The sequence below is a fragment of the Elaeis guineensis genome, chromosome 4 (assembly GCF_000442705.2).
Source record: "Elaeis guineensis isolate ETL-2024a chromosome 4, EG11, whole genome shotgun sequence".
Taxonomy (NCBI): domain Eukaryota; kingdom Viridiplantae; phylum Streptophyta; class Magnoliopsida; order Arecales; family Arecaceae; genus Elaeis; species Elaeis guineensis.
In genome coordinates, this window is record NC_025996.2 from 27,194,610 (window position 1) to 27,212,765 (window position 18,156).

An 18,156-nucleotide genomic window follows, 5' to 3' on the forward strand; every position below is an offset into this window, starting at 1 on the left:
GCAGTCGCACAATGCATATCAAAATTATCGGTGGCTATTATGAAAAATTCGGGAGACCATTCGCCGACTTCTAATAATTGATTTTAGGAATGCTGAGAGATCTCCTTCCAGTTCCATACCATTGCCAATGCCGCTGCCTCTGGGTTCACCGTCGCAGGGGCAGTCGGTGATTGGGTAGCTTAGGTTCACTGGTGCTGACGTTGGTGACTAGCTGAGCACTTCGCGGAATCTTAACTAATACTTTTTTTTTTTTGGTAGAAAGAATCTCAATTAGTACTATCTGACATGCATCGCACACGAATCCAATATGATGGATGATTGATTATACCACCTACCTTCCATGTACAATACAAAAACGTAACTAGTAATGCACATCAAAACTTTCCCAAGCCTATCCAACGTAGACTTGAGTACATCTCGAACAGATTATGGCTGTAGTCTCCATGATTTATACCAATACCCTCCTGCCTTGATGACTACTATATTGGACTAGTAAACTGAGGGGTGATGTGGTTGGTGATTGATGGCAAACTGATCAACAAATACACTGAAAATTATCATGGTTATTTAGGAGTGCACCTCCTGCTATGACGTAGAAGAAACATTATGCCTTAACTACTATATTGGACTAGTAAACCAAATGGTGATATGGTAGTGATCGATAGCAACACTTGCCGATGAATACATCAAAGGAACAGGTATGGATGGGACATCTAAACAATAATAACAAGACCATTTTTATTCCACATGCAAGTTTTTCTATTTTTTTTCTAAATTAGGATGCATACGGCTTTTTAAGAAGAGGTTGAGATCAGGCCGGTCCTGATATTTTTTAGGCCTAGGGCCAAATAAAAAAAAAATTATTAAAATTAATATATTTTAAATATTAATTATTATTGAAAAATTAATCTACGTACATTTTGTAATGCAAAATTTTTTATAATTTCTTTGTAATCAATATTTGACAATAATTCTTCTTCAATAGATAGCATAGCTAAACCATTTAATCTTTCTTATAACATTGTTGATCGTAAATATGATTTTAATAATTTTAATTTTGAAAAACTTCTTTCAGCAGGGGCAACAGTGACAGGTATGGTCAATAATATTCTATATGCAATTGATGTATTTGGATAACAATTCATTTCATTAATATAATTAAGTATATCTATAGCAGTATTGTTTTCTTTTGGCATAATTGCTTTTAGAACTTTTAATTCTGAAAATAAATCAATCCCATCAAGATCATAATGATTACCATTTGTTAAAATATTTTGAAGATTAAGACAAAATTTTTTCAAACTTTCTTCATCCAATGAAATTAATGTTTTGAAATCAAACAAAAATCCAAAATTATTTTCATATAATTGAAATTGTTCAAACCTATATTTCAATGAAAAGATAGCTTGATCTACTAAATATAAAAAATAATTAACTCTAAATGATTCTTCTGGTGATTGTTCAATATCTACATTAATATTTTTATCAAATTATTTTTTTCTTTTTACTTGACATTTTATACGAAATATAGGATCAATTCCCATCTCATTTGTAATTTCCTTAGCTGAAATCATGGCAGAAGTAAAGCTAGTCTCTCTATATCTTTCAAAAAATGAAACTAATCCTTTTAATTGATCAATGGCAACATCTATACGCATATCCTTAGACTGTAAATTTTTGCTAACTAAATTAACAGTAAATAGTATATCATACCAAATAATCATTCTTAATAAAAATTCAAAATTTTCAAGCTCATATGTTGCTAAAGATTCAGTTTCACTCTTTGTTTTTGAATCCTCACAAATTTCAGCTAATTGATATAAAGCTTCTCTTATTTGTGGAGTTTGAAATCTTATTACTTTGATGCTCTCAATGCGACTTTCCCAACGTGTTTGTGACAATGGCTTTAATGTTAAATTAGGTACATTATCAAGTAAAATTTTTCATCTCTTTGTAGAACCCACCAAATGCATTATATATACGTTGTATTACACCAAAAAAAGTTTTAGCTTTACTACAAGATGAAGCTATATCACAAAGTGTTAAGTTAAGACTATGACAAGCACATGGTGTATAAAATGCTCTAGAATTTATTTCTAATAATCTTTTTTGTACTCCCTGATTTTTTCCTTTCATATTAGATCCATTGTCGTATCCTTGTCCTCTTATATCATCAATGTTTAAATCAAGAGTTTCTATAATAGATTGTAATTCATTAAAAAGGTCTAAACCTGATGTATTATCTACTTTTAAAAATTCTAAAAAGTATTCTTCTATTGTTATTGATTTTTTTGAAATATTCACACATCGTATGATCAAAGATATTTGTTCTTGATGACTTGCATCTGGAGTACAATCAAGTATAATGGAATAATATTTTGCTTCTTTAATTCTTTTAATTATTAATTTTTTTATATTAGATGCTAATGCAATTACTAACTCATCTTGAATTTTATGACTAAGATAATGATATTGAATTTCATTATTTTGAATACGTCTAAGATGTTCTTGCATAATTGGATCAAAAACAACAATCATTTCAATTAATCGTAAAAAATTACCATTACTATTTTGATAAATTTTTTCATTCGTTCCACGAAAAGCTAGAGAACTTTGAGCAAAAAATTTAACAGCAGCTACTATTCTTAATAGTATTTTTTTCCAATATTCTTTCTCTTTATTAATTTGCTCTTGAATATGTTTATCGATTGTTTGATTTTTTTTAAATCTATTCTGTAAATCAATCCAAGTGGTCATATTATGAATGTGATCATTACTAGTTTCATGAGCTTTAAGTCTTTCACTAAGGTGTTTCCAATCTCTAAAGCCATCACTTGCTAATTGACTTCTACTACTATTATCATTTGATTTAAATAGCTTACAACAAAAATAAAATAATTTATCTAACTCTTTTAAATATACTAACCATTTTCGATCATGTTGCTCTCCATTTGGTAAAGTTCGATCATAATGTGTTAAAAAAAATGTCTATTATATTGATCAAGAGAAAACTTTATATTAATATCTCTTTTAGGACCATTTTTAATTAATAAATCTTTAAAATTTGTATCAAGACTATCCCATTTCCTAGGATTATAAATGCCAAAAGTATTTGATTCACTTGATTTTTTATTCATTAAATTTTTATCACCACTAATGAGATCATCTGTGCTATTAGTATTATCATTATTAATAATATTATTATCATTATTTAATTCATAAGTAATATTTATATTTTTATTGACAAATTCACTAGCAATATTATTTGAATACTCAACTATATCATTTTTTTTACTTATAATAAATTTATCAAGACCTCCTTTTAATGATTGAGTCAATTGTTCTTGTTTTCTTTTTTTCTTAAGTTTTTCATGACCCGAAGAATATTTTTTAGGTATCATTTTGATAAATAAAATAATAAATATTAGCTAAAATTAGTAATCAATAAATTTAAAGTTTAAAACAATAGAACCTGATTTAAAGCTTTTTGATAGAACAATAGAACTTGCTTGAAGGCTTTATTGATGGAACAAAATTTGAGCAAAAGCTACTGTAATTGTAATAAAAATTTAAACCTGAAAAATAAAACATGACAATTAATCAATTATTTTAAGAATAAGATATAGCAAAAATAATAAGAAAATGAAGTGAAACCACAAGCTATTTAAAAAATAAGATGGATATAAAGATCATAATTATATTTATTTAAAAAAGTAAATCCTAAATGTACAAAATTAAATATATTCCATCATATGCAAGAATACTGACCTATTGATTGAGACTCTTACATAGACGGACCAAATTTCATATACCTAAACCAATTGGATTATAATTAACAAATCCATATAATTATATTATGTGAACCATTTTTTTTTTTATTGTGTGGACTGTGGACCATCTTTTTTTTCCTTCTTCTTCCATAGTAAAACAGAGGACTCATCCTCTCTTTTTTTTAACAAAACAGTGTGGATCATCTTTTTTCTTTTTTTTTTTTATTGTGTGAACTGTGGATCATTTTTTTTTTCTCTTTTTTTTCCTTTTTCTTCCATGGTAAAATAGGGGATCCTTTCTTCTTCTTTTTTTAACGGAATAGAGGACTCATCCCTCGTTCCTGAGGTAAGGCCGTAAGGGAGATCCTCCTCTCCGGCCAACACCGCCCACAACTAAAGGAGCGATCTCCGACGATCGGATGACGACAATCACAGGCTCCAGTGATTTTTTTTTTTAATTTTAAATTTGTTACATATGTATAGAGAATGGTCAGAGAAAAAATTCATCTAGAAGACTCAATGAGCTGAGAACAAGAGAAGCTGAGAGTACAACATATTCAAGGATCTAAAAAGAGAAATAAAAAAATTTATATATAAAGCATCAAAAAATCCAATTCAACCAACAGTGGTCGAATAGTTTTTTTTTCCTTCTTTTTCCACGGTAAAATAAGGACTCTTTTTCTCTATTTTTTTTTTTTAACGAAACAGAGAACTCATCCCTGTTCCTGAGGCAAGGCCACAACCCACAAGGGAGATCCTCCTCTCCGGCCAACACCGTCCACAACTAAAGGGGCAGTCTTCGACGACCGGACGATGACAACCACAAGCTCCGGTGACCGGCGGCAGCCTAACGGTGCCGGAAAGATAAAAAAAATGAAAAAACAGGGGAACTTGTTGAACTAGGATTTCAAGATTTTTTCTGACAATAAATCGGCAAAAAATTAAGTTTAAAATTCATAGCAGATTGAAAGAGAAGGATTGAAGAGATTTACTTGACTTTTTGATGGATTTTGATCTGATTTTTGACGTCCAAAATAAGGAAGAATCACCGATGGACAACAGAATAGGATGAAAAGATCGGAGACGGAGGAGGAGGCGGGGGAGAGGAGCTATAGATTGTGAGAGAGAGAAGACGTTTGGTTTATCCAAAAAAGCCGTTGGGGTGCTGGGACTCGGGAGAGGGAGAAGGCGTTTGGTTTACCCAGACAAAAAAAAAAAAATAGGGGCCTGGGGCGGTCGCCCACTTTGACCCGCCCCAGGGCCGGCCGTGGTTGAGATGCACACACACAAAAAAAAGAAAAAAATAAAAATAAAATATCGTTAACTTAACCATTCCTGCTAGAGCTTGAGATAACTAAAAGATGATATCTCGGGCTTGGAGGGCCACAAAATATGTCGTGGGTTTGCTTTTCTTAGGCTAGCTTATTTGGCTGCCATTTGAGAAGGTCTAGATTCTTAACTAGGCCCATGATTAACACAAAATAAATTTTTTGAGCCCCTACTAAAGAAAGGCATCAAGCCTAGTTGAACTTATGTTTGCTTATAATATATTACATGCAATGCACATGATGTGAAGATCTATGAATATCCATATAAAATTTCATGCCACCACTTATAAATTTGTTTGTAAGTTCAAATCTTCTACAAAGCATGTTTTGCACCTCTAAAGTGTAGCATAAGCCTGAATAGCTACAATGTCTTTTAACCCAAAGATAGATAGCTCTTTTTCATCTTAAGTAACTAATTAGTTTTCATTTTGAAGCAATACAAACAGTAGGATAAAGAAAGCCATTCGCCTCCAAAAGAGATAATGTGGTGGCTATCTATAGTACAAGACATGCACCATAGAAGATCTTGGATCTTTATTTTTAACACCATGATAAATAGACATTTTGCTATATATTGGCCCTACTAAAATTATATTTTATGGAATGTAATTTATCCCTATCATTACATAGATTTATTCATAGCTATACTTGTATGCAAAGTTTGGGGAGGTATATATCTTTTTCCTTCATATATAAGATCTTATTTGGAAGAGAATGAGACATGCAGACCCTTGCAAACATTTGACCTCATGCACCATCTTAACTCTATATATACTATTGGTTTACTCACGAAGTAATTAGGACTTACATGACCCTTTAAAAGAGATTGAGACATAAAAAAGTTTTTGATAGACCATCCTTTCTAAATCCCAAGATAATTAGAAGATCTCCAACCTAGAGGGTCGCAAAATTCATTTTGTGTTTGCTTTCTTACGCTAACATATTTGGCCGCCATATAGAAAGGTTTAAATTTTTCATTAAGCTTGTAATTAATATAAAGACAAATTTTCGAGTATTTACCTGAGATGGGCCAAGTGACATTTTTTAAACTTATGAGATCTAAGTATAAATAGCCTAAACTTAATGAGGTGTCTCTATAATTTTTTTCTTATTTATAATATATCACATGCAATGTATATTATGTAAAGACGTATGAGTATCTGAGGTCTCATATTTTAACTTATTATTTTTGAGTTCAAATCCTACGTGATGTGCATTTTGCACCGCAGAGGATGGTGTTAGTCTAAAGAGCTACTATGTCATCTATCTCGAAAATGGATAGCTTTCATTCATTCTATCTACACATTGTATTACACCAAAATGGAATCATGGTTTTTGGTTTTTAATACTAGATTAGATAAATATTTCATTATCAGCCCTATTAAAAATTATATTTTATGGAGTGTAATTTATCTCCTTCATTAACATAAAACAAAAATTTTAAGCCCATGTTGCAGATGAGCATCAAGCCCATTTAAACCTATAATTTGTTTGAAATATGTCATATGCATGAACATGGTGTAAAGATATATGAATATCCGAGCAAACACTAGACTAGATAGATATTTTGCTACCAATCCCACTTAAAAAATTATAGTTGCCAGGAGAAATCTAGATATATGTAGTGTGAGAACTTCAAACCTCTAGAGACACTATACTGAACATTGAAATATTATATTTTCTCATTTTTATAAATATATTTATATTTGAATGATTTAATTTATCTGATTTATAAAGAAAGGCAGGCTTGTTAATAGAGTTGATCATGGGCTGGATTTGACACAAAAATATCAAATTTTAAATACACCCGCTCAAAGGCCCATTAAAAATAACTATAGTTTAGGCTCACGGCCTGGCCCATAATCAGCTATGCTTGCTACTTGCTAGTGTCTTCGGCTAACATTTGGGTGGGCCCAGTTATTAGTCATTCATCCAGGCACTACTTCCATCCAAACCTGTATCCATGATCTTAAAAGACCACCATAATGGTCTTTGTACACCCTACAGTTGATGTTATGATAGCCAATAATGGCTTGGGGCCATAATTGCTGTATGATTGAGGCAACAATATCATAACCAGGGCCCAAACTTTGTGGATGGGAAGATGTCCCCTTCGGCAAGGGACGGGTGGGCGCAGGCCATTCTTTCACTTTGCAGGCATCAATATAAGAATTTTGCATGTCTGAAGGAAAACAATCCACAGAGCCCAAGAGGTGAAATTCCACATTTTACTCGGCTCATTCAGTGCTTCTTTGCTGGTGACAGCCTGAGAGAACTGCACCACTTGAGCTCAAGTGCCACCATATGTTACTTTGGAAGAGAGATCACAAAGAGTTATATATTAAATTACGGGAGGAATAATAATCACAGCCGTCTGTAATATCTCGAATGCACCAAACTCCAAGCGGATCTTATTTATAACCAAACAAAGTTTCTAGAATGCTATTGTGTCACACATTCCACCCGCGTGCATCAGGGTGCATCCCAACCATCCATGCATTAAAAACATAGCAACCACCTTAAATCCCCATGGTGAGACGCCCAACCGCCCAGATCCGTGAAGAGAAAGAGGGGCCACGCCGCACCTTTCTGGACTCTAGACCACATTCTTCTCTGTCGGCAATCGTACCGTGACGCCGCCATGAAAGCAATAGCGAACCTCCTCTAACTCAGAGGCCTGCGCGCGCGCACGATTTCCAAGACCCCGTCAAGCACGTCAGATCGTATTCGTTTTGTCTGACAGCGACCCAAATAACAACTTGTGGAGGAGATCGTAAGCTCTGATTCCATCTCTCTCTCTCTTTTTCTTTTTCTGATAATGATTTGATCTCTTAACACTGTAAAAAGATGTTCCACAAGAATAATACAAGTGGTACAATTTTAACACCCAACAAGCGTAACACGGTAAGAGCTTGACCACCAAGTCTGGAATCTCTTCCATTCCATTCGGTGACGGAGAGAAGTAACGGAATGAAGTCGGTTGCTTAGTAGAGCAGCAAAGGATATTATTATTACTGTATTTTTAGCGTGGAACAAACTTAATACCTACAAAATAAACGCATACGCTCACAATCCTATCTCAACGCAATATATCCACTCCAACTCAATTCGGTCCCACCTCTCGCGGTTCTCGACTTATTCGTACGCTTCCTACTCTTTCCTATTCTCATCTTCTTCTTATTTGGCCTTATTGAGCCGTTGCTAAGGGCGACTTTCCGGTCTTCATTTCTGTGCAGCAGCGGCGGAATTGGATCCGAGAATTAGAACCGACGAAAGAAGATAAATAGGGAAAAATTAGAAGGAAAATAGAGAGAGAAGAAAAGGGGGAAGAACGATTGGTTGGGGTTGGAGAGAGGAAAAGCGGGGGAGAAATTATGGGGCTGATCTCGGGGATGGTGATGGGGATGGTGCTAGGGATCGCGCTGGTGGCCGGGTGGAGCCGCATGATGAGGTACCGCAGCACCAAGCGCGTCGCCAAGGTCGGCATCCACGATCCCCTCCTTTCGCTTCCCACGTCTTCTTTTGATTCTTTCTTTCGCTTTGGCTGCACTCTTCTAATCTCTTTTCGAATTTCGATGGCGATGGCATTGTGAGGATAGCTTGGAAAAGGATTTTTTTTTTTTTTTCCCCTCCCCATTGTAACGTGGTTAATAAGTGCTTTCGATACGTCTGTTGCCGCTGATTCTATTTTGGGAGACGAAAATTGGGTGATTAGGAAGATTGGGATTTCACAAGATTGGTTTCTGCTGAATTGTAACGGTATTGACGTAGCTGCTCCGTTTCAAATTCATGGCTCGTTTTGGATAAAACCATAGTTGGATCTCGTTAGGTGGTTAGATTGTTGTCAGCTTGTTTTTAGTATAATTTGTTGATTTATGTTGGGGGGAGTGATATTTTGTCGTCTTTTCATTTAAATTAGCAATTTTAATAATTCAAAACAGAGTGCCTAACGAATTTTGAACAAATTGGAAGGAGATTACCACTTCTTTCTTAATCTAGGCCTTACCAAGGAGCTTGCATAGTTCTGGTAGAATGCAGATCAATTCATGCGTGTTTTATTCTAATTCACCATGAATTCTCGCCCACTTTTTCTTAGAAATGAACATTTTTTTCTTAAAAATGTCTTGGATGGTTCTGGGAGTTTTTCTTTGGTCACTCTTCGGACCCCACCACTCTATCATGGAACATCTCTGTTCATATGATCCCGAACATTTTCAAAATTGGCAATGGTATCTTTAGTTTCTTAACAACGAAGCCTTCGGCATACATTTTCACAAATTCCTATATGATCCCAAATGTGATATTCTCCTTCCATATCTCCTACATCCATATGTATCCCGAAAGGTCTTTGTTTTATCCCTCATCTCCTCTCATTTGGTTTTGCTTTTGGTTCTATTTCTCCTGGTACAACTTTGCTGCATTTTTGTCCTTCCTTTCTTCTTTAGATAAAAGCAATCTATTTGTTGCCCATTTGATCCAGTCTTGAATATTACTACTGCTCGTCCACTCTCTTAAGATATGCATTTACCTTTTCTAGATCATAGACCAGTGCAGAGTCAAGTGTTTGACTTTGACATATTATATTATATACGTTTCTCCGATTCTTCTTCTGAAATACAGGTGCTGATAATGATAAGTATCTCCTTTACAAACACCAACTTGATTGGCAGTATCCTGTCACCCATCCATTTTACATCTACAATTCACCATCAATATTTTATGCATCATGGCCTTTACCATGTATATACTCTCCAGTTGTCTTCAATCCCTTTTTCTTGGGGGAAAAGGAGTATTTTTTTTTTATTTTGTTCTTTGTAAGCATGCATTAAGAAGCATTCTTTTCATCCTGTGTCCTCAATCTCATTGTTCATTAATTTTAAAATTAGAATGTTCAAGTTGTTCTTTGGTCAAAATACCTGGCTTCACTCCTTTTGATGAACTGTTGTCTCCTTGTCATACTAATTGGCGATTAATGCAATGTGCTATTCAAGACCTCAGTTGATCTTGCACCTCTTCCATGATTAGGTTATGTTGTAATTAATTTTCCATGAGGTATGACCTTCACCTATTTGCCAAAATGGCAAAGCCAAGCCATGAAGCAATTCTGCTATGAGGGATTCCTTGGCCACTTCTTGCCTATTTTCCACCAAAACAAAGTTTATTTGTAATGCTTAGACAGAGTCTGGCATTAATGACAGCCAAATTAGAATTCATTTCACAGTTTAGTATTTTCATTATGTCATCTCTAAACAATTTCCTTTTGGTTGGGAATGATGAGTGATGCTGATGCTACATACCATAGGAACTTCAGGTGAGTGCCATAAAGGTAAGAGTGGGTTCGTGTTTGAACTAAGCAGACATGTTCAGATATTAGAAACAGTAGAGGAAGTACTGGAGTTGCACTAACTAGGGATAAGGTGTTGGAAAAAGAAACTAAGATACTGCTAATGTTGTTAACCAATAAAAAAATGAATCTTAGGAAGCCTTGAGAGAAAAGGTTTTGATTTTAGTTAGAGTGCTGTGAAACAAGCCTAGGATAAACTGGTTAATTTGAACGGGAAAAGCTAGTGTTCATAGCAGATGTGACCTTTAATGGGAATCAATGGTGAGAAATACTGGTGGCATTTTTCCTAATAACCTTTCATACATGGATCAATTGGAGCTGCACAAGGGTTATGCGTCTTTTAATTTGTGTTTTTTTGGGTCATCATGTTGATCAATTTTATTATAATTAAGATGATTTCAAGTCGGATGCCATGTCTATTTCACACCGTGAATATTGTTAAGCAACTCTTTGAGATCTGGTTGTGTCTGATTCAGGTGGTTCAAGTGAGCAACTCAAATCATGATGTGGTTCAAGATTGGTATCAAGTTATTTGGATTGGTTTAGGCTTTGGACCATATTGTCTTTTATCTCCCTGGTAGGATTTATGTTCAACCTTCTAAAAGGTAGGCATGGGATTGTATCAACCTAATCAAACATAAATTCTACATAAATGAACCCATTTCCATGTTTAGCAGAGAAGGATTCATAACACTGGTACGCATCTTTAGTTAAAGTATATTGGTTATTGTTGTGATCTGACCAACAAAATATTTCCTTTCTATATTACGACAGAATTCATGCATCATGATATGGTCCATCAACATTTGAGATTTTTTTTTGATTGTCTCTTAGTTTACCATCAACCTTGCAACATGCTGGAAATTCTGGTGAGCTTGGATATCAATCAAGTTAAAAAACTGAAACTTTGAAACTTAACCTTAAGGCTCATTATCCATGATTTTCTAAAACACAAAAGTCTTTGACTTTTTGTGACTAAAATTTGTTGTTTATGACAGCTCTTGTTCGTAGATTTGTTACAGTCAGAAGCTAGATATTGATATGTTGATAATCGTGTTAGTTCTCTTCTTTCAATAAAATAACAGGGGCATATTCTTATGGGGTATCATATTCTCTATTTCAAGATATTGTTATGCTCCTTAATATATATATATATATATATGTATATATATGTATATGTATACATGTGTATTTACATGTACATCTACATGCGTATCTACATGTATGTGTGTGTGTGTGTAGGTAGCTTGCTGATTTCAGTTGAACATTGTAGTAGGTACTCCTGCTTATACCTTCTTTTACAGGCTGTCGATATAAAACTTCTAGGATCCCTTAACAGAGATGATTTGAAGAAACTCTGTGGTGACAATTACCCTGAATGGATATCTTTTCCTGCATATGAACAGGTTAGTGCAACTTGATCACCATTTTGCAAAATTGTTATCCATTAATAATTTAATATCTCATATGCTTGTTGACTGCATCTTTTGGGCCATTTATATTTCCTAACAGTGTATTTTGTGCACCAATCTGTGCAGCCCAAATACTAGTTTTGGGGCTTAATTGGGCAAGTGTGAGAATAAAGTAATTGACCAAGATTGGTATGGACTGTGAAATTTCTGAGATTAATAATTTAAAAGAGGAGGAAGATATAAATAAAAGTAACATGCACATGGAACTTGAAAGGGAAGAATTTTGGAAATATTCAGAAGCAACTCATGAGTTTTTCATTATAAGTCACGAATTTTTTGCAAATTTGCTGAATAGGAAAAGTTCTTATTTCTAAATGTTGCATCCCATGTGGAAATAGTTTTTGTCCTGAAATTTTGTGTAGCTTGAATAACTTTTAAACTGTGACTATGCATTTACACATGCGGCCTGCTCACATGTTATCTTTATTTTGTGCAAATAAATAGCTACTATTGCTTTATTCTCTTTGCAAAATCAGAAAAAAGGACACATTAAAGAATTTGTCTTAGATCACACAACAACCTCCATGTATTTTCTACCTGCCCTCTCTCAGATAAGCATTCCCCCCAAAACAACAAGATTTGAAATAGCAGTAAATAGCCACCATAACACATATATAAAAAAGTTTCATATTATTATTTATGTATTTTATCTAGAGAAAAGGCAGACACAACTTAATAATCACGCTATTGATGCTAGATTACAAATGTTGAGGCATGCCATATTTTTTATGTTGAGAATTTACTCGCACTGCACTCCTCTCAGTTATCTTTCTTTAGTTCTAGAAACAACTTCTTAAAGCTTTTAGATATTCTATTTTAGCTTCCATATATTGGATCTGCTGACTTCTGCTTTTCTGATTGTTTATTCCTTCATTTTATTTGTCATTCCATTCCCAGCTCTATTCAATTACTATTTGATTGATCTAGTATATCCACATATAGTGGTATTATAGCTGTTATGGTTTCAACACTTAGCTGGCAAGTAGGATGAGATTATGTCTAGGATATTGCATTTGTGTCAAACTTTTGAAATGGTCCCATTGAAAAAAAAACAAGAACCTTGGGGTACATGCATATTGACTTGCATTCTGGGCCACTTCATGCATTACAAGCTCTAGGCGGATGGTAAAAATGGGATGTCCTGAAGGTCTCATGTGTTAGTTCATGAGGATGGAAAATTAAGATATTGTGATAATACAATCAAGGTTGAGACATAAGATCACTAATCACTAGACATGGTCAAAAACTTGAAGGAAATATTAGAGTATTCTACTGATGAGATATGGTTGGGGTGACGAACAAGGAATCAAGATAGTAAAGAGGGAGTATGAAGTAAGGTTTTACATCCCGACGGGATGGAGGGTGTCCTGGCCATCGCCCCCTGTCCTGTTTTTGTGAGAAAATGGGATCAGGATGGGCTCGGAACTCCAAAACTCATCACACAAGGAGAGAAAAAGAAAGAAGGAAAAATGAAGAAAAGGAAAGATGAAAGGATAGAAGAAGAACATCGAAAAAAAAAGGAAGGGAGAAGAAAAAGAAAGAAAAAGGAAAGAAAAAAAGAAAGGTAAGGAAAAGAAAGAAAAGAAGAAAGAAAGAATAAAAGAAAAACAAAAAGAAAGAAAAGAAAGAAAAGGGGACAAAGATGGAGGATATCCATCAGAATGCATGACCATGACTGTTGTTGAGAGGAACAGGATGGGACAGCAGGCATCCTGTTCCCTGGAGAAATTGGGATACCTTTGTCCCTAAGATTTAAAACCTTGGTATGAAGAAGGAAGAAGGGTTAACCTATGTCCACCTTCAAGAAGCACCTGTCTTCATTTTGCTTGTGAGGGGAATCAAATTCTTGTTCTAATAACTAATATATAAATTTAGTTAGAGGGTGAGGTGGGGTGGAAGGTGATGGGCCAAGAGAACATGAAGACAATCATAAGTATGGAGAATGGAGGAATAGTGGGAAGGAAGACCCTAAGACCCTACAATCTAGTAGGGAGAACAACTATAGTGAATCAACTAGATGCTTAGCCAATTTGCAATTCACTTTATATAGGTTGACCAAGAGGGAACCACAAGAACATGATTTTACATTGTGCATTAGATATAAGCAAATCAATCTAGTGCATTTTGAATACACAATCATCTTTCGTATTTAATTACCTTAGACTTCTAATTTAATCTCTTGAACAAACTTTGAGGTATCTTTGGGCTATGTAACAATCTTATTAGTGAAAACTAGAAAGTCATAGGACTCAAAGTTAGATTCTGTACAATTATTTATGTTCTTAGAAGGATCAGTATTTACAATTTTTTGAGGCAAAATAATTGAGATACTTATAAATTTATACTTTGACACCTTTGGATATGAAATTTAGTTTGTTTTATTAATTTGTTATCCCTCGTATATTTGCTTACACTTTAATTGCGGAAGGAGGATAAAGATGCTGGGAGAGCTATCACAACTGGATGTGTGGAAGATTATATCTTGAGGGACGACTGATCTTATAGAGTTTCTTCTTGATAATTACGTTGTTGACATGTATCCTATTGTTCTTGTTTTTGATATTCATTACCATTTGTTGCTTACACTATAGTTCCTCGATGTTGTAGCTAGTTTCATATTTATCCCCTAGCATGAATGTTGTCTACATATCAATGATGCTTGTTGCTACTATTTGATGTTTCTCAGCTACTATGCCTCGTTGTCATTTTAGATAACTCTTTTTAGATTTTTAGTTCTTCCTCTTTCATTGGTTCCATCTTAATTTTTTAAGGTATCAATCAAGGTTTTAAATCCTATGGGACAGGGCTGTCCTGATTTTTTCATGGAACTGGATGTGCTGTGGTCCCATCCTGTCTCGACACTTGAGACATGGGATGTCCAAGATGTCCCTATCAGGATGTTGGGATGCTGGCGGGGTGGCCCTATCCTAACACATGAGATGGTACTCTATCCTGGTGTCTCACGGGATGTCCTGTTGGGATTTGATCCTGAATCTTTGATATCAAACATCATTTAATTGTTACTATGAATTTAAGAAAGAAAGAGAAATAGGAAAAAAATAGAGTTTGATTGATATAAATGCTATGTTGCTCTTGGGTCTTTGGATAGATATTTGTATTAGCCCTTGCTGCTCTTGCTTTTTGCTACTATCATGTACCAAGGTGGGAGTTCTAAAAAACTAGCTTGATATATCAGAGACATGGGTTATATATAAGGGATTGTTTTTTAAGTGGCTTGTACTTGGGCCAAGGACACACTAGGATTTAATAAAATTGATGCTTGGCACTAAAGCTATGATTTGACATGATAATGAGAGTGAACTTTAATAGTTGAAGCTTGCATCAATAAGTGGTATTGAGTTGTGAACGTAAAATCATTTGGAGAATTGCTCACTTTACTGAGTGGCTTGGCAATTTTGCAAAAACTAGATACTGAGGTGTAATAAAAGGTGAGAGCAAGGTTTGCCATACTAGCTTAGACTTCCCCATATCGGATAAATACCATATTTATTGGCATTGAATTGAGACTCGCTGACTCGGTATGGGAGGCAGATTGTCTCAGTATGTCGAATTGACCCCCCATACCAAGCATGCCAATATTGTATTGGTATGTGACCGATATGGGGTCCTATATCGAGATTCTGAATCTTGGCTCGGAGAGTTACACTCATAGTTACTACCAAGGTTTTAAATCTCGTGGGACAAAAGTGTCTCGGTTTCTCTATTGAACGGGATGCCCCGCTGTCCCATCTCGTCCTAACAGCAATTTCGATCATGCATCTCGATGGATATCCACTATCTTTCTCTCCTTCTTTCCTTTCTTTCTTGTTTTTTTTTTCCTTTTTTTCTTTCTTTTCCTCTACTTCTTTTCTTTTCTTTCTTTTTTCTTTCTTTTTCTTCTCTCTTCATTTTTTTTTCATTTTTTTCTTCTTTCCTTTCATTTTTTTTTCTTTTCTTCATCTTTCCTTCTTTCCTCTTTCTTCTTTTCTCCTTGGATGGGTTTCGGAGTCTCGAGCCTGTGCCAGTTCTGTTTTCTCATAAGAATGGGAAAGGATGGCCGGGACGTAAAACCTTATATCAAGAAGTTGGAAATTGAGGATGAAGGGACAAGTCCACCAGGATTGTCAAGTGAGAACAAATGCATTATCAATTTAATGCCACCAAAATATGATGAATTTGGTACATTGATACAATTAGATATCTTATTACCAGTATGAGAAAAATGAGTCAAAATGCTTCATATATTTTTCTTTCAAACCAAGCTTGACTCGATTGGTGGACTAACGAGGTCTAAAAAAATGAATTACATATTGGATGTCCCTTTCTAGTTTGGTTCGATCCTTGCTAGCCAGAATCTTCTACCAGGGTAATGAACCCACTTGAGAGTCTATCTGGAATCTTGAACCCAGACCCCATGACCAAGTGCATCGTTACTAAGAGTGTTTCTACACCTGCATCTGCTCTTGCACCCATTCTCAATTCTGACCACTGAGGTCTGATCTATCCAACCAGATTCTCAGGATTTTGAAATTCTTATTTCCTTTATCTGTCACTCTGGGTTTGTAGGTTAGGTATTAAGGCTAGTTATTTGTAGGTGGAAGGCCTGATTAATGTTAAATTGCATTTTGTAGATCCATTAGTAGTAGCATTCTGCACCAAGCCCTTATTTATTTAGTTCTCTCCACCAGTTATCCATCTTATGACTAATTTTCTTTCTAGAAATAGCATAATTATGTAATTTCTTTTCTCTTGCACTCAGCCTAACCCAAACTCAATTTGTTAGATTGGGTTTGGTCATGCTTGATTCATCCTAACCTGAATGACCTGAGGGATCCGATCCAAGTAATGCTAAACCTGAAAGGAAATTGGGTTTGGTCCAAGTCATGCTAAACCTGGTCCAGACCTGATGCGGTTGGAGGCCTGCTTATGTTTAATATAGTGGAAACATGCTTTAGGTTTAAGCCATCAAGGTGGCGCATAGATGATCCTTATTAAGGAGACCATGAACGGTGATAGAATATATTACCAAGTACCTTGCATAGCAAGCTGAATGCCCATGGCATTGAGGTGGTTGTTTTTTTTGTGGTAATGAGAGTGAGAGTCCAAGGCCCTAAAATTGAGCACCTAGGACAATAAAGGCAAATAAGAGTTACCTAGAGGGGAAGATGCTGTAAGATGTGAACAACTAGTAGGATAAAAGATGAAAAAGGAATACACACCCAAACTGGAGTAAAAAGCTAGAATTATATTTCCCATTTAAGAGTCTAATAGAAATTATCTGGCTAGAAGGGATGGTCAAATATGGGTCCAATAGATAGTTGATGCTTGCAAAATGGTATGCCTTCTAAAGGGTGCAAAACAAACAGAAAGAAGAACAGGGGCCCATGATGTTGACATCAAACATCCTTGATGTTTCAAAGTGGTGTAACAAGTGATGTGAGACTAATAAGTATCAACCTCTCAAACCTTTAAATAAAAAAGGAAAAAAAAAGAGAGAAAAACACAAACACAAAACCATGCAACCAACAATAGAGTCATATGTTGAACCAATTCTACATATTTTTAAAAGAAATTCAGATGTGGTTGGAAGAAAATGGGCAACCTATCAAAGTATTAACAAGTGTTGTGATGAACAATAGCTTCGAAGGTGGAGGATATTGGAAGATTCTAGAAAAAAAAAAACTTTTAAATGCTTTCCCCTTAATGCAATTCTAAGAGAGCCTCTTAATGCCATCCTAAAGGTGGCATGGATGCAAGGTTAAATGCCTGATGAAATTCGATGCCATCATGATGATCTCTAAAAGGCCATGGCAAAAGCTTTCGATGATCCATGTCTCTTTATGAAAATCTTGGTGCGACAATCTCGGTTCCTTTCGAGACCGGATAAACTTGTCCATCATTTTGTATATTCAATCGGCAATAAGATGACTAAGTTCAGACATGATAAACTCGTTTATATATTCAATCATTTCATATTGTCATATACCCTGCTATTATTTGCTGCAACAATTGAAGCCTGACATGCATGTTCAACAGAAGACAAATAAGGTGTAAAGTGCATGGCTTTATATCACATGAACCTTACTTGCAGTTTTTATGCCTCTCCAGACAATTACTTCATGAACCTAAAGGAGTTATCCAAGTGTTTCTCCTTGAGATGTGAGGTTGAGCAACGAAAGTTCCCCTTATATTTATGTAGGAAACTATCTAAAATTAGCAGCACATCTCACATAGTCATGGCA

At 35.0% G+C, this 18,156-nt stretch overlaps 1 protein-coding gene across 1 annotated transcript in view; it reads left to right on the forward strand.

The window, feature by feature from the left end:
- Positions 1–8,276: 8,276 nt before the first annotated feature.
- The window catches only part of LOC105043216 (calcium-dependent lipid-binding protein), a 29,493-nt gene continuing 19,613 nt past the window's right edge, over positions 8,277–18,156 (forward strand). Inside the window, exons 1-2 of the mRNA XM_010920684.4 lie at positions 8,277–8,577; positions 11,747–11,848. Coding sequence (XP_010918986.1) covers positions 8,473–8,577; positions 11,747–11,848 — 207 coding nt within the window. The 5' untranslated portion in view covers positions 8,277–8,472. The remainder of the gene's footprint in view (positions 8,578–11,746; positions 11,849–18,156) is intronic.